At 43.8% G+C, this 13821-nt stretch overlaps 1 protein-coding gene across 8 annotated transcripts in view; it reads right to left on the bottom strand.

The window, feature by feature from the left end:
• LOC100380643 (filamin A, alpha (actin binding protein 280)) overlaps nt 1-13821 on the bottom strand; it is a 74559-nt gene that overhangs the window by 22785 nt on the left and 37953 nt on the right. For all 8 annotated transcript variants that reach the window (XM_082959771.1, XM_082959767.1, XM_082959769.1 and 5 more), the window contains exons 11-22: nt 11443-11569; nt 11108-11244; nt 9535-9731; nt 8764-8877; nt 6517-6660; nt 6282-6405; nt 3358-3518; nt 2620-2710; nt 2121-2408; nt 1347-1459; nt 1037-1186; nt 566-884 (exon numbers count right to left, since the gene is read on the bottom strand). In XM_082959771.1, coding sequence (XP_082815897.1) covers nt 566-884; nt 1037-1186; nt 1347-1459; nt 2121-2408; nt 2620-2710; nt 3358-3518; nt 6282-6405; nt 6517-6660; nt 8764-8877; nt 9535-9731; nt 11108-11244; nt 11443-11569 — 1965 coding nt within the window. The remainder of the gene's footprint in view (nt 1-565; nt 885-1036; nt 1187-1346; nt 1460-2120; nt 2409-2619; nt 2711-3357; nt 3519-6281; nt 6406-6516; nt 6661-8763; nt 8878-9534; nt 9732-11107; nt 11245-11442; nt 11570-13821) is intronic.

Genomic DNA, 13821 nt, shown 5'->3' with positions numbered 1-13821 from the left:
CTGTAACACAGAACACACCTAGAAAGGTCATTATATCAAATGAAAACTATAACGAAAACTATTCATGAAAAAAATAACTATTTAGTAAACTGAAATAAACAAACCCATTTGAAAAACTAAAACCATGGTCTTTGAATCCAAAACTAACTGAAATAACCATCATGAATTGTTTTTAGTTTGAGTTTTTTTTCCTCCTAAACTTTTGGCAAAAATCTAATGGCCAACGCTTATTTTTTTTCTTTATGGGGTTTAAGCTTCTAAATCTGGCAGGTAAATGCTGCCAGGAGACAGCGATGTTTCAAATAGGCCTAGCTTGAGCATCCACAATCACTAGCTAACAGGGAAGAAATCCACTAGGGAGCGAGCCTAGCCAAAGGGCACCATACTTTGTCCCAAACTCTAAAACTGAAACTAAATAATATATTTAAATGAAAGAAATATTTGTATAAAACTAACAAATCAGGTCTGAATATAAACTAAACTTCAAATAAAAATTTAATAAAATGTATATTAAAACACAAAACTATAACAACCTTGACGCCTAGAACACAGAACGGACTCTGACCTTTGCCCTCCACTCCCGGTCCGAACACGCGGATTCCACTGGCGTCGACGGCCGGCTCCACCGTGAGGCGGGCGGGGAAGTTTGGTACATCCTGCCCGCCATAGCGGATGGTGAGGGTGTAGGAGCCGGGGTACAGGGGGATGTAGGTGATGGTGTAGGTCCCGTCTCCGTTATCCTGGATGTGGACCTCCGCCTCTGTCCCGCTGTCACTGATGATCTCTATGGTCAACTCAGCTGGACCCGCGTTGGTACAGTCCACCACAAACTCCCCAGTCTCTCCCACCTTAGCCCGCTCCAACCCTGGGCCAGAACACTTCACCTGACAGAGGGGCGGGAAACAGGAAGTATTTAATTGTACTGTGAACACTATCCTGTACATGATAAATAAACTTTGATTTGTTTTGATTTTTATAATAAAAAGGTCTAGTCAAAGATCAAGCCATTTGAACTAGGGTTAGAGGTCATGTTAACCTTGGTGGCGTCGGTGGGGGGGTAGGCGGTGGGTTTGAAAGGGGATCCTGGGATGGGAGCGCTGTCATAGGTCAGCTCCACCTGGTATGGCCCCGCCTCGCGAGGGATAAACTTCACCTGACTGGTCTCTGGTTTAAGCCCCGCTTCCACCTGAATAATTATATTAACATTAAATTGAATAACAAGGACAGTTTTATTTGTATAGCACATTTTATAAATAGTTTGAGCCCAAAGTGTTGAACAATGAACATAGAATTAGGATAAATAACTGTTTAAACAGAGCAAAAAATCAATCAATTAAGCTCAGTACCTTGCAGGTGACAGGTTTCCCAGAGGGCCCTGTAACCTTAGCTCCCACCTTCCCCTGACCTCCTGCTCCCTTGGACTTCACGGTCACTTCCTGGTCCTTACCCACCGTTATCTCTACAGAGAGAGACAGAAAGAGAGAATGCTTAGACACTATTAAAACTTGAAGGCAATGACTAAGTCGCTCAAAAATCTAATGGCGTACAGAGGCCCATTATCAGTAACCATCACTCCTGTGTTTCAATGGCGTGTTGTGTTAGCTAATCCAAGTTAATTGATCATTAGAAAACCCTTTTGCAATTATGTTAGCACAGCTGAAAACTGTTCTGATTAAAGAAGCAATAAAACTGTCCTTCTTTAGACTAGTTGAGTATCTGGAGCATCAGCATTTGATTACAGGCTCAAAATGGCCAGAAACAAACTTTCTTCTGAAACTCGTTGGATTAGCTAACAACGTGCCATTGGAACACAGGAGTGATGGTTGCTGATAATGGGTCTCTGTACGCCTATGTAGATATTCCATAAACATTTTTTTTTTTTTTTTAATTTAAATCAGCCGTTTCCAGCTACAATAGTCATTTACAACATTAACAATGTCTACACTGTATTTCTGATCAATTTGATGTCATTTTAAATGGACAAAAAATAAAGTGCTTTTCTTTAAACAAAAAAATAAAGGACACTCACTATAGATCTATATCCCTACAGATCCTATATAACTATCTATCTATACTATATCCCTACAGGTCCTATATACTGTAGTGGTTCTTGTACATACTGTCTCCCAGTCCATCAACTTTTATCTTGCTGAGGTCGAGGCTCGGAGCCACAGGGATGGAGAAGGGGCTCTTGGGAATAGAATCTCCTCCGTAGGTGACGGCCACTCCCAGAGGCCCCTGCTGGACGGGGGTGTACTTGACCGTGTGGGTGTTGTCATGGTTGTTAATGATCTCAACGTCCTTAACGGCCTCTCCTTTAGCCGGACCGGAGAACACAGCGTCCAGCTTGGCTTTACCTGCAGCCTTGGTGTTTACTGTGAAGTGGGTTGGCTTGGTCAACTCCACACCTGGAGGGAGGGTAGGAGTGAGAGGGAGGAAACCAAGAAAGAGTCATTATTGGTAGCAAGTATGTGAAGGCTAACTTTAACTTCCTGTCTCATCGCTTTTAAAAACAGCCTCAACTTTTCATTTAAAACAGTGTGTGCGCACGCGCGCACACGTTTTAAGCATGTGTGAGAGTGAGAGAGTGCGTTTTAAGCATGTGTGTGTGTGTCTCACCACTGCGGTTCAGCCCAGGTCCCTCGGCCTTGACCTTGCTGGCGTCATGTGACGGGTCAACTTTGATCCTGATGGGCGTCATGGGGATGGTCTGGAACACAGAGAGGAAGAAGTTAACACACACACACACACACACCCCCAACCTGGTCAGCACCATGATGGATTAGCCACACTGCTGTATATATACACACACTACCCACCTGGTCAGAGAACAGCACAATGATGGGTTAGCCACACTACTGTATATATACACACACACACACTCTACCCATCTGGTCAGAGAACAGCACCATGATGGGTTAGCCACACTACTGTGTATATATACACTCTACCCACCTGGTCAGAGAACAGCACCATGATGGGTTAGCCACACTACTGTATATATACACACACACTCTACCCACCTGGTCAGCGAACAGCACCATGATGGGTTAGCCACACTACTGTGTATATATACACACTACCCACCTGGTCAGCACCATGATGGGTTAGCCACACTACTGTATATATACACACACACTACCCACCGGTCAGCGAACAGCACCATGATGGGTTAGCTACACTACTGTATATATACACACACTCTACCCACCTGGTCAGAGAACAGCACCATGATGGGTTAGCTACACTACTGTATATATATACACACACACACACACACACACACTACCCACCTGGTCAGAACAGCACCATGATGGGTTAGCTACACTACTGTGTATATACACACACACTACCCACCTGGTCAGCGAACAGCACCATGATGGTGTAGCTACCAGCGCCTGGCGGTGTGTATTTAACGGTGAACGTGTCGTTGTCGTTCCTGATGATGTCGAAGTCGATGTCTGCCTCCGCTGGTCCCACCACACCTGGAGAGCACTTTATACCGATACTGATGTCACCTGGGACACACACACACAGTTAATACACCTGGAGAGCACTTTATACCTATACTGATGTCACCTGGGACACACACACACACCAGCTGTACAATGACATGGCAAAGATACAAGTGGGATCGCACCGGAAGACAGTGGGGTGATTCCACGCCAGCGTATGACAGCAGGGCGATTTAGCGTACGCAGAAAATATTTTGGGATTCAGATAGTTCTGGCAATTCTCACATAGGAACTTCATTCGGAGGAATAATGTTTGACTTGCTTTTTACAGTGCATTCAGAAAGTATTCAGACCTCGACTTTATCCAGATTAATTTTTGTTATGTTACAGCCTTTTTCTAAAATGGATTAAATAGTTTCTCAACCTACACACAATACCCCATAATGACATCACAATACCCCCATAATGACAAAGCTAAAGTAGGTTTTTAGAATGTTCTACTAAAAATAAAACAAACATCCCATTTATATAAGTATTCAGACCCTTTACTGAGTACTTTGTTGAAGCACCTTTGGAAGCAATTACAGCCTCGAGTATAACTCCACAAGCTTGGCACACCTGTATTTGGGGAATTTCTCCCATTCTTCTCTGCAGATCCTCTCAAGATCTATCAGGTTGGATGGGGAGCGTCGCTGCACAGCTATTTTCAGGTCTCTCCAGAGATGTTCGATCGGGTTCAAGTCCGGACTCTGGCTGGGTCACTCAAGGACATTGAGACCTGTCCCAAAGCCACTCCTGTGTTGTCTTGGCTGTGTGTTTAGGGTCGTTGTCCTGTTGGAAGGTGAACCATCGCTCCAGTCGGAGGTCCTGAGCAGGTTTTCATCAAGGATCTCGCTGTACTTTGCACCGTTCATCTTTCCCGCGATCCTGACAAGTCTTGCAGTCCCAGCCGCTGAAAAACATCCCAAGAGCATGAAGCTGCCACCACCATGCTTCACCGTAGGGATGGTGCCAGGTTTCCTCCGGATGTGATGCTTGGCATTCAATCTTAGTTTCATCAGACCAGAGAATCTTGTTTCTCATGGTCTGAAGTCCTTCAGGTGCCTTTTGGCAAACTCGTTGGGCTGTCATGTGTCCTCTACTGAGGAGTGGCTTCCGTCTGGCCACTCTACCCATAAAGGCCTGATTAGTGTAGTGCTGCAGAGATGGTTGTCCTTCTGCAAGGTTCTCCCATCTCCACAGAGGAACTCTGGAGCTCTTTCAGAGTGACCATAGGGTTCTTGGTCACCTCCCGGACCAAGGCCCTTCCCCCCAATTGCCCAGGTCTAGTAACAGTCGTTGTGTTTCCAAATGATGGAGGCCACTGTGTTCTTGGGAACCTTCAATGCTGCAGAAATGTGTTGGTACCCTTCCCCAGATCTGTGCCTCGACACAATCCTGTCTCGGAGCTCTACGGATAATTCCTTCAACCTCATGGCTTGGTTTTTACTCTGACATGCACTGTCAACTGTGGGACCTTATATAGACAGGTGTGTGCCTTTCCAAACCATGTCCAATCAATTGATTTTACCACAGGTGGACTCCAATCAAGTTGTAGAAACATCTCAAGGATGATCAATGGAAACAGGAACCACCTGAACTCAATTTCAAGTCTCATAGCAAAAGGTCTGACTACTTAAAAATTGTTACCTTAATACATTTGCAAAAAAATCCAAAAACCTGTTTCCACTTTGTCATTATGGGGTAGTGTGTGTAGATTGAGGGGGGATTAATCAATTTCAGAATAAGGCTGTAACGTAACAAAATGTGAAAAAGGGGAAGGGGTCTGAAGACATTGTACATTTGTATCAAACCATTTTTTGGAAAATCATGAAAGTGGCTGTTTTATAACCATACGTTTCTCCTGTCAGACCCTGTGATCTGTGAACATATGAATATCGCAAAAGTATGCTTTAAAACTTAGTGTGCTGTGATTGGTCATTTACCAATGTCAATTTCTATGTATAAAATGGGTCATATCATTAAAAGTATCAGAAAGCCCACTCTGGAAATTTGACATGTTTGAAGAGTATTTTGTTCCAAACAATGTCTAAAATTGGCCAAATCGAAAAGGGTACTTTTGAGATATTCATAAATGTTGAATAAACAAATGTGAAAAGACGCATTTCAGAAAGTAGACAGACATACTCCATATCTGATGCCAAGAGGGTCCACAGCTGTCATCCAGACAAAGGGTGGCTACTTTAACAAATTAAAATATATTTGAGATTCTTCAAACACTTTTTTGGTTACTACATGACTCCATGTTTTATTCTATAGTTTTGATGTCTTACTATTATTCTACAATGTAGAAAATAATTTATTTTAATAAGAGAAATACTTGAATGAGTAGGTGTCCAAACTTTTGAGTGGTACTGTATGTGTTCTTTTTGTCCAGGTGGGAGAGGGCAGTGTGGAGTACAATAGAGATTGTGTCATCTGTGGATCTGTTGGGTCAGTATGAGAATTGGAGTGGGTCCAGGATGATGGTGTTGATGTGAGTCATGACTAGCCTTTCAAAGCATTTCATGGCTACAGAGTTGAGCGCTATGGTTCGGTAGTCATTTAGACATGTTACCTTGGCGTTCTTGGGCACAGGGACTATGTTGGTATTACAGACTGGGTCAGGGAGAGGTTGAAAATGTCAACCTCTCCCGAGTAGTACAGGGAGCTTCCACGTCAGACACCATACGAGTTTATTCCTTTTAAATCCATGAGGAGTGAAAAGGAAAGAGACTTGGGGAAGAAGGGACTCAGAACGGGGCTGGTGTAGTGTAAAGGTCTTACCTTGTCCCGCCTCAGCACAGTCCACATTGAAGAATGTTGGTTCAAAAGCCTTCAGCCCTGTTTTAGCCACACCAGGACCTGACACCTTTACCTTGTTAGGGTGGCAGCCTGCCCCGATCGTCATCTACACACACACACGAGAAAACAGTCAGGAAGAGTGTGTCGGGGTTGTAGAGGTAAGTGTGTACGTGAAGCTCAAGTCCCCATACAGCGTTTCTTCTGTATGGGTGCTCACCCTGAAGGGACTGTCCGGTATGTTGACCCCGCCCCAGGATGCCATGACGGTGTGTTTGAGGGGTTTCTTGGGGGTGTAACTGCAGGTGTACATTCCATTACCGTTATCCTTCACCTGGACATCTACTGGGGTACCCTCACCATCCTAGAGAGAGAGACAGAGAGACATGCTCAACATGAGCTCCTGATATATTTCATATTTTTAGAATGAGAAACTGTGATGAACAACTATTCATTCAGAATAGGGAAATAAAGTAACTTTGCACCTCAAGTTAAGAAGTTTTGACTCTAGCTAGCTAGACAACAAAGACCTAGCCAGCAGGCTAACAAGCTAGCCAGAAGAAATTAGCTAGAACAAACCTAGCAAAGGCGAGTTAATACAACTACATCAAACGACCAAACTGAGTGAGTAAACCAAAAAGGAGCACGGACTAACTTTAAACATATCTTTCTGGGGGGTTTTTTGTGTAAAGATTTGTCACTTTTTGCTGGTTTTTGAACTAAATTAGCGCTAGCTAGCAACAGCAGCAGACAAACCGGTTGCTATGGCAACGGGGCAGCAGGACAGAGCAGCAGTAGAGCCCACAGGCACCATGTCCCCACTCCTCAGCGCTGAATCCATTCTCTACCCTCCAGCAGTCCAAAATGACACAACGAGGAAAGCTTTTAAATAGAAACTACTAAAGGGCAGGTCAGAAACCCTTTTCCGCAGACCTCTACAAGAAACGGTGACGTGATTAATCTCATCTTTCTCACTGACCAGCCAAATGGCATGGCGCTCAGCAGTCTGCTCTCACTACCCATCCATCTCATCTTCCTCACTGACCAGCCAAATGCATGGCGCTCAGCAGTCTGCTCTCACTACCCATCCATCTCATCTTCCTCACTGACCAGCCAAATGCATGGCGCTCAGCAGTCTCCTCTCACTACCCATCCATAAAGACAGAGGGAATCTGTAACGGGTGGAAGCTGAAAATCAACCTCTACAAGACTGGGACTCTCACGGTGCCAGGTAACATCAGGCTGTCACGGTGCCAGGTAACATCAGGCTGTCACGGTGCCAGGTAACATCAGGCTGTTTGAAACAGACTTTCAGACCATTAAGGAGAGAGCGGAGAGAGAGAAGGACACCACCAGTGACATGCCCTCCCACAAGACAAACTCCACCAGCACCACCCTCACCCCTACTATCCCCACCCAAAAATCTGGCCCAACCAAATCATCACAGAATATATAAATAAATCTCCTATTGGAAAGACACCACAAAAAAAATCGAAGTAAACTTCAATGCTATTTGGCTCTAAACACAGTCTGCCACCATGTACCATCTGACCACTGTGACTGAGAAAACACTGACTAGGTGCACAGTCTGGCTATAGAGACCAGTCGTCACAGACCAACCTGGCTGCCCAGAGAGGACAGGCTGGCTACAGAGACCGGTCGTCACAGACAAACCTGGCTGCCCAGAGAGGACAGGCTGTGCTCACTCTGCTCCAGGGGAGAGGTAGAGACAGAGCTGCATTTCCTATTACACTTTGACAAATACTCAGACCTAAGAGAATATTTCTTTCCCAAAATTATAATTCAATACAAAGAATTTGAAACTATAAGATGAAAAAAAAAAAACATCTAATATTTATTGGGTGAAAAGCCAAAATGTGCCAATTATGTGTCCTCCTGCCACAACCTGAGTGACAGCCAGTGAAAAGTGCAATGTAATGTAGATAATATTTCCCATGTAGTTTTGTTTTTCATACCATGTGTCTTCTCAGTCAGGTTGAGACTGGTCTTCTACCATTGCTGTAATGTATTCTTGTTCTCATTAATATTGTTAATGGTAATCCCATGTCCCAATACTACTATTATTGCTGTTGGTTAGATAGATACGTAAGTAATAATGATCTTGCCATGTTGAGAAAGAGAGACCCGTAGTATCATTGTTAAACAGGCTGTACCTCATTCATCAATTGGTTTGGCCTGTCCTTCAGAGAACAATGACACACCTCACATGTAGACTACCGTGCACCTCACACGTACAGCTATGTACGTTAAATCACCCACAGTGTGTTATCTACATTTACATTTTAGTCATTTAGCAGACGTTCTTATCCAGAGCGACTTACAGTAGTGAATGCATACATTTCATAATTTTTTTTCCCGTACTGGTCCCCCGTGGGAATCGAACCCACAACCCTGGCGTTGCAAACACCGTGCTCTACCAACTGAGCCACACTATATACACACGTACCTGTGCCAGGATCTTGAGGGAAGCATTCCCTCCCTGCTTGGCATCGACGGTGAACTCAGTGGGTTTCCCCACAGCAAGACCACTGCTCTGTAGTCCTGGACCATACGCCTTCACCTGTACACAGCAAAGCGAGCACATCAAAACACAGGTTAGCAACTGGAGGGTTGCCAGTTCAAAACCCGGGTTAGACAGAGAAAATGTGGTGGGATGAGAGCCACTGAAGGGTTAACTACCCCGGGGCCCACCACGTTTCAACCTTTAAGATAATAAAGTCCTCTTCATAGTCTAATACACACATACCAGTCCCCAAGTCCAGAACAGACTATGGGAGGCGCACAGTACTACATGGAACTCTATTCCACATCAGTAACTGATGAAAGCAGTAGAATCAGATTTAAACAATTACAAAAATTTTAATAAAAACACCATATGGAACAGCGGGGACTGTGAAGCAACAAACAGGCACACACACGAACTATACACACAGATTTAGTACTGTAGATATGTGGTAGTGGTGGAGTAGGGGCCTGAGGGCACACAGTGTGTTGTGAAATCTGTGAATGTATTGTAATGTTTTTCAAATTGTACAAACTGCCTTAATTTTGTGGGACCCCAGGAAGAGTAGCTGCGGCCTTGGCAGGAACTAATGGGGATCCATAATAAACCCCAGGAAGAGTAGCTGCTGCCTTGGCAGGAACTAATGGGGGATCCATAATAAGTACAAATACCTTATTAGTAGTCCTTGTTTAGAGCAGCAGTGCTTTAACATACCTTATCAGGGTAGTAGTCCTTGTTTAGAGCAGCAGTGATTTCAGCCATGAAGGGAGAGTGCTGGATGTCCTCGTTGTTACAGAGGACATGCACCGCATACTCTCCTGCTTCCATTGGCCAGTACCGCACGTCACATGACCCGTCGCCCTTATCGTCACACTCGATCTTCGCCTGGGACGGACCCTCCACCGAGAAACCTGGACACACACACACCTTCTGATGAGGACACGCAGGGTCTGTGTGTGTGTGTGTGTGTGTGTGTGGGGAGGGGACGTGTTTACCTATTCTAGTGGGGACCAGAAGAATAGTAAACTTATAAAAATTTCACCAACTGGGGACATTTTGTTAGTTCCCACAAGGTCAAATCCTATTTCTAGGGGGTTTAGGGTTAAGGTTAGAATTACGTTAACGGTTAGGAGCTAGAGGTGGGCCGATTTTAAGTTTTCATAGCAAATCAGTAGTAGCAATGTGGGCCGCCTGGCTCGTTGCGAATTCATTTGCCAGAATTGTACATAATTATGACATAACATCGAAGGTTGTGCAATGTAACAGCAATATTTAGACTTAGGGATGCCACCTGTTAGATAAAATACGGAATGGTTCTGTATTTCACTGAAAGAATAAAACGTTTTGTTTTCGAAATTATAGTTTCCGGATTTGACTTTTTTTTTTATTTAACTAGGCAAGTCAGTTAAGAACACATTCTTATTTTCAATGACAGCCTAGGAACAGTGGGTTAACTGCCTGTTCAGGGGCAGAACAGATTTTTTACCTTGTCAGCTCGGGGATTCGATCTTGCAACCTTCCGGTTACTAGTCCAACGCTCTAACCACTAGGCTACCTGCCTCTCCATTAATGACCAAAGGCTCGTATTTGTGTTTATTATAATTAAGTCTATGATTTGATAGAGCAGTCTGACTGAGCGGTGGTAGGCAGCAGCAGGCTCGTAAGCATTCATTCAAACTTTACTGCGTTTGCCAGCAGCTCTCCGCAATGCTTGACCCACAGCGCTGTTTATGACTTCAAGCCTATCAACTCCTGAGATTAGGCTGGCAATACTAAAGTACCTATAAGAACATCCAATAGTCAAAGGTATATGAAATACAAATGGTATAGAGAGAAATAGTCATAATTCCTATAATAACTACAACCTAAAACCTCTTAACTGGGAATATTGAATCACCAGCTTTCATATGTTCTCATGTTCTGAGCAAGGAACTTAAACGTTAGCTTTTTTACATGGCACTTTTACTTTCTTCTCCAACACTGTTTTTGCATTATTTATTATATTAAGTTAAAATAAAATGTTCATTTCAGTATTGTTGTAATTGTCATCGTTACAAATATTTTTTTTTAATTAAAATAAATATCGGCATAGGCTTTTTTGGTCCGCCAACAATCGGTATCAAATAATAAATCAGTCGACCTCTATTAGGAGATAAGTTTCATTTTAGGCGCTAGGGTAAGAGTAGGGGTTAGGGAAAATAGGATTTTGAATGGGACTGAATTGTGTGTCCCCACAGAGTTAGCCGTACAAGACTGTGTGTGTGTGTGTGTGTGTGTGTATACTTACCCAGTGTTCCTACATTCTCTCCGACAGCTTCGACCACAAAGTCAGCCGATTTACCCACAATGCCGCTCTCCAGGCCGGGCCCCCATGCTCGCACCTTCTGTGGCCCCGCCTCCAAACCAATCTTCACCTCCAACGGGCTGCAACAGGAAGTAACAACGTTACACCAGGCTCTCTATTCACGACTATTGATTGTTGTTGACACCAATAACATGTTGCAAAGAGGATCACAGTTATTTACAAGAGTCTTGTAATGACTGCGTTACGGTCCTTTTCCCCTACTAGACTTAGTTGAATGCACTAACTAGATGTCACTCTGGTTAACAGTGTAAATGTACCTGCGAGGGATGTGCTGTCCTCCCCAGGTGATGGTTATACTGTATGTTCCGGGGGTGGTGGGGTAGTACTCAAACCCAAACACACCGTCTCCTAGATCCTTCCTCTTACAGGGCTCCTCCAGACCCTCTGCACACACAGGGGCAGTTTGGGTCATTAAGAAACAGAGTAGCAATTGGTTGATGTAGTTTCTAGAACAGAGTGGATACTGGGTAGTGTAGTCTATAAAATCAGAGGCTGCTGGGGGTCACATCTTTGGTCACGTTTGCGTGGGTCAAATAAACCCCCCCCCCGAATGATTGGTTGACGATAAAACCTCCCACCATGCACTTGATGGCTGGAGGATACAGTTGGTGAAGAGCAACTGCAGACATGTGCAGTGAAAACTTGATGACCTTTGGTTTTTGTAAAGTTCATGCAGTGGACATGTAGACGCTAGTTGGACCGTTTTTATCTCCCATAATGCACCACTTTGAAAGGCAGTGTCCAACGATGGTCACCGACTAGAGAAATTGGATCCGCCCATTGAGTCACATATCGTGTGTGTGTGTATATATATATCTTGTGGTGTGTGTATATCGTGGTGTGTGTTAGAGGTTACATATATATAGTAGCAGTCAAAAGTTGACACCTACTCATTCCAGGGTTTCTTTATTTTTTCTACATTGTAGAATAACAGTGAAGGCATGAAAACTATGAAATAACACATTTGGAATCATGTACTAACCAAAAAAAGTGTTAAACTAAAACATATTTTAAGTTTTCAGATTCTTCAAAGTAGCCTCCCTTTGCCTTGATGACAGCTTTGCATTCTCTCAACCAGCATCATGAGGTAGTCACCTGGAATGCATTTCAATTAACAGGTGGTCTTGGTAAAAGTTAATGTGGAATTTATTTTCTTAATGCATGAGCCAATCAGTTGTGTTGTGACAAGGTAGGGTTGGTATACAGAAGATAGCCCAATTCCACATTATGGCAAAAGCAGCTCAAATAAGCAAAGACAAACGACATTCCATCATTACTTTAAGACATGAAGGTCAGTCAATACGGAACATTTCAAGAACTTTGAAAAAGTTTAAGTGCAGTCGCAAAAATTATGAAGAGCTATGATGAAACTGGCTCACATGAGGACCGCCACAGGAAAGGAATACAGAGGATAAGTTCATTAGAGTTAACTGCACCTCAAATTGCAGCCCAAATAAATGCTTTAGAGTTCAAGTAACAGATATCGCAACAGCAACTGTTCAGAGGAGACTGCATGAAATCAGGCCTTCATGGTCGAATTGCTGCAAAGAAACCACTACTAAAGGACACCAATAAGAACTTGCTTGGGCTAAGAAACACGAGTAATGGACATTAGACTGGTGGAAATCTGTCCTTTGGATTAGTTCAAATTTGAGATTTTTGGCTCCAACCGCCATGTCTTCGAGACGCAGAACGGATGATCTCCGCATGTTTGGTTCCCACCGTGAGGCATGGAGGTAGTGTGATTTATTTAGAATTCAAGGCACACTTAACCAGCATGGCTACCACAGCATTCTGCAGCGATACGTCATCCCAACTAGTTTGCGCTTAGTGGGACTATCATTTTCAACAGGACAATGACCCAACACACCTCCAGGCTGTGTAAGGGCTATTTGACCAAGAAGGAGAGTGATGGAGTGCTGCATCAGATGACCTGGCCTCCACAATCACCCGACCTCAACCCAATTGAGATGGTTTGGGATGAGTTCGACCGCAGAGTGAAGGAAAAGCAGCCAACAAGTACTCAGCATATGTGGGAACTCCTTCAAGACTGTTGGAAAAGCATTCCAGGTGAAGCTGGTTGAGAGAATGCCAAGAGTGTTCAAAGCTGTCATCAAGGCAAAGGGTGGCTACTTTGAATAATCTCAAATATATTTATTTGTTTAACACTTTTTTGGTTAGTACATGAATGCCCTGAATGAGTAGGTGTCCAAACTTTTGACTGGTACTGTGTATACAAACTCAGCAAAAAAAGAAACATCCCTTTTTCAGGACCCCGTCTTTCAAAGATAATTTGTAAACATCCAAATAGCTTCACAGATCTTCATTGTAAAGGGTTTAAACACTGTTTCCCATGCTTGTTCAATGAACCATAAACAATTAATGAACATGCACCTGTGGAACGGTCGTTAAGACACTAACAGCTTACAGACGGTAGGCCATTAAGGTCACAGTTATGAAAACTTAGGACACTAAAGAGGCCTTTCTACTGACTCTGGAAAACACCAAAAGAAAGATGCCCAGGGTCCCTGCTCATCTGCGTGAACGTGCCTTAGGCATGCTGCAAGGAGGCATGAGGACTGCAGATGTGGCCAGGACAATAAATTGCAATATCCGTACTGTGAGACGCCTAAGAC

This window comes from Salmo salar, chromosome 13, assembly GCF_965601325.2.
Source record: "Salmo salar chromosome 13, fSalSal1, whole genome shotgun sequence".
NCBI classification, from domain to species: Eukaryota; Metazoa; Chordata; class Actinopteri; order Salmoniformes; family Salmonidae; genus Salmo; species Salmo salar.
The sequence above is the reverse complement of the archived record's forward strand: the minus strand, read 5'-3'. Positions and strand labels throughout refer to the sequence as shown.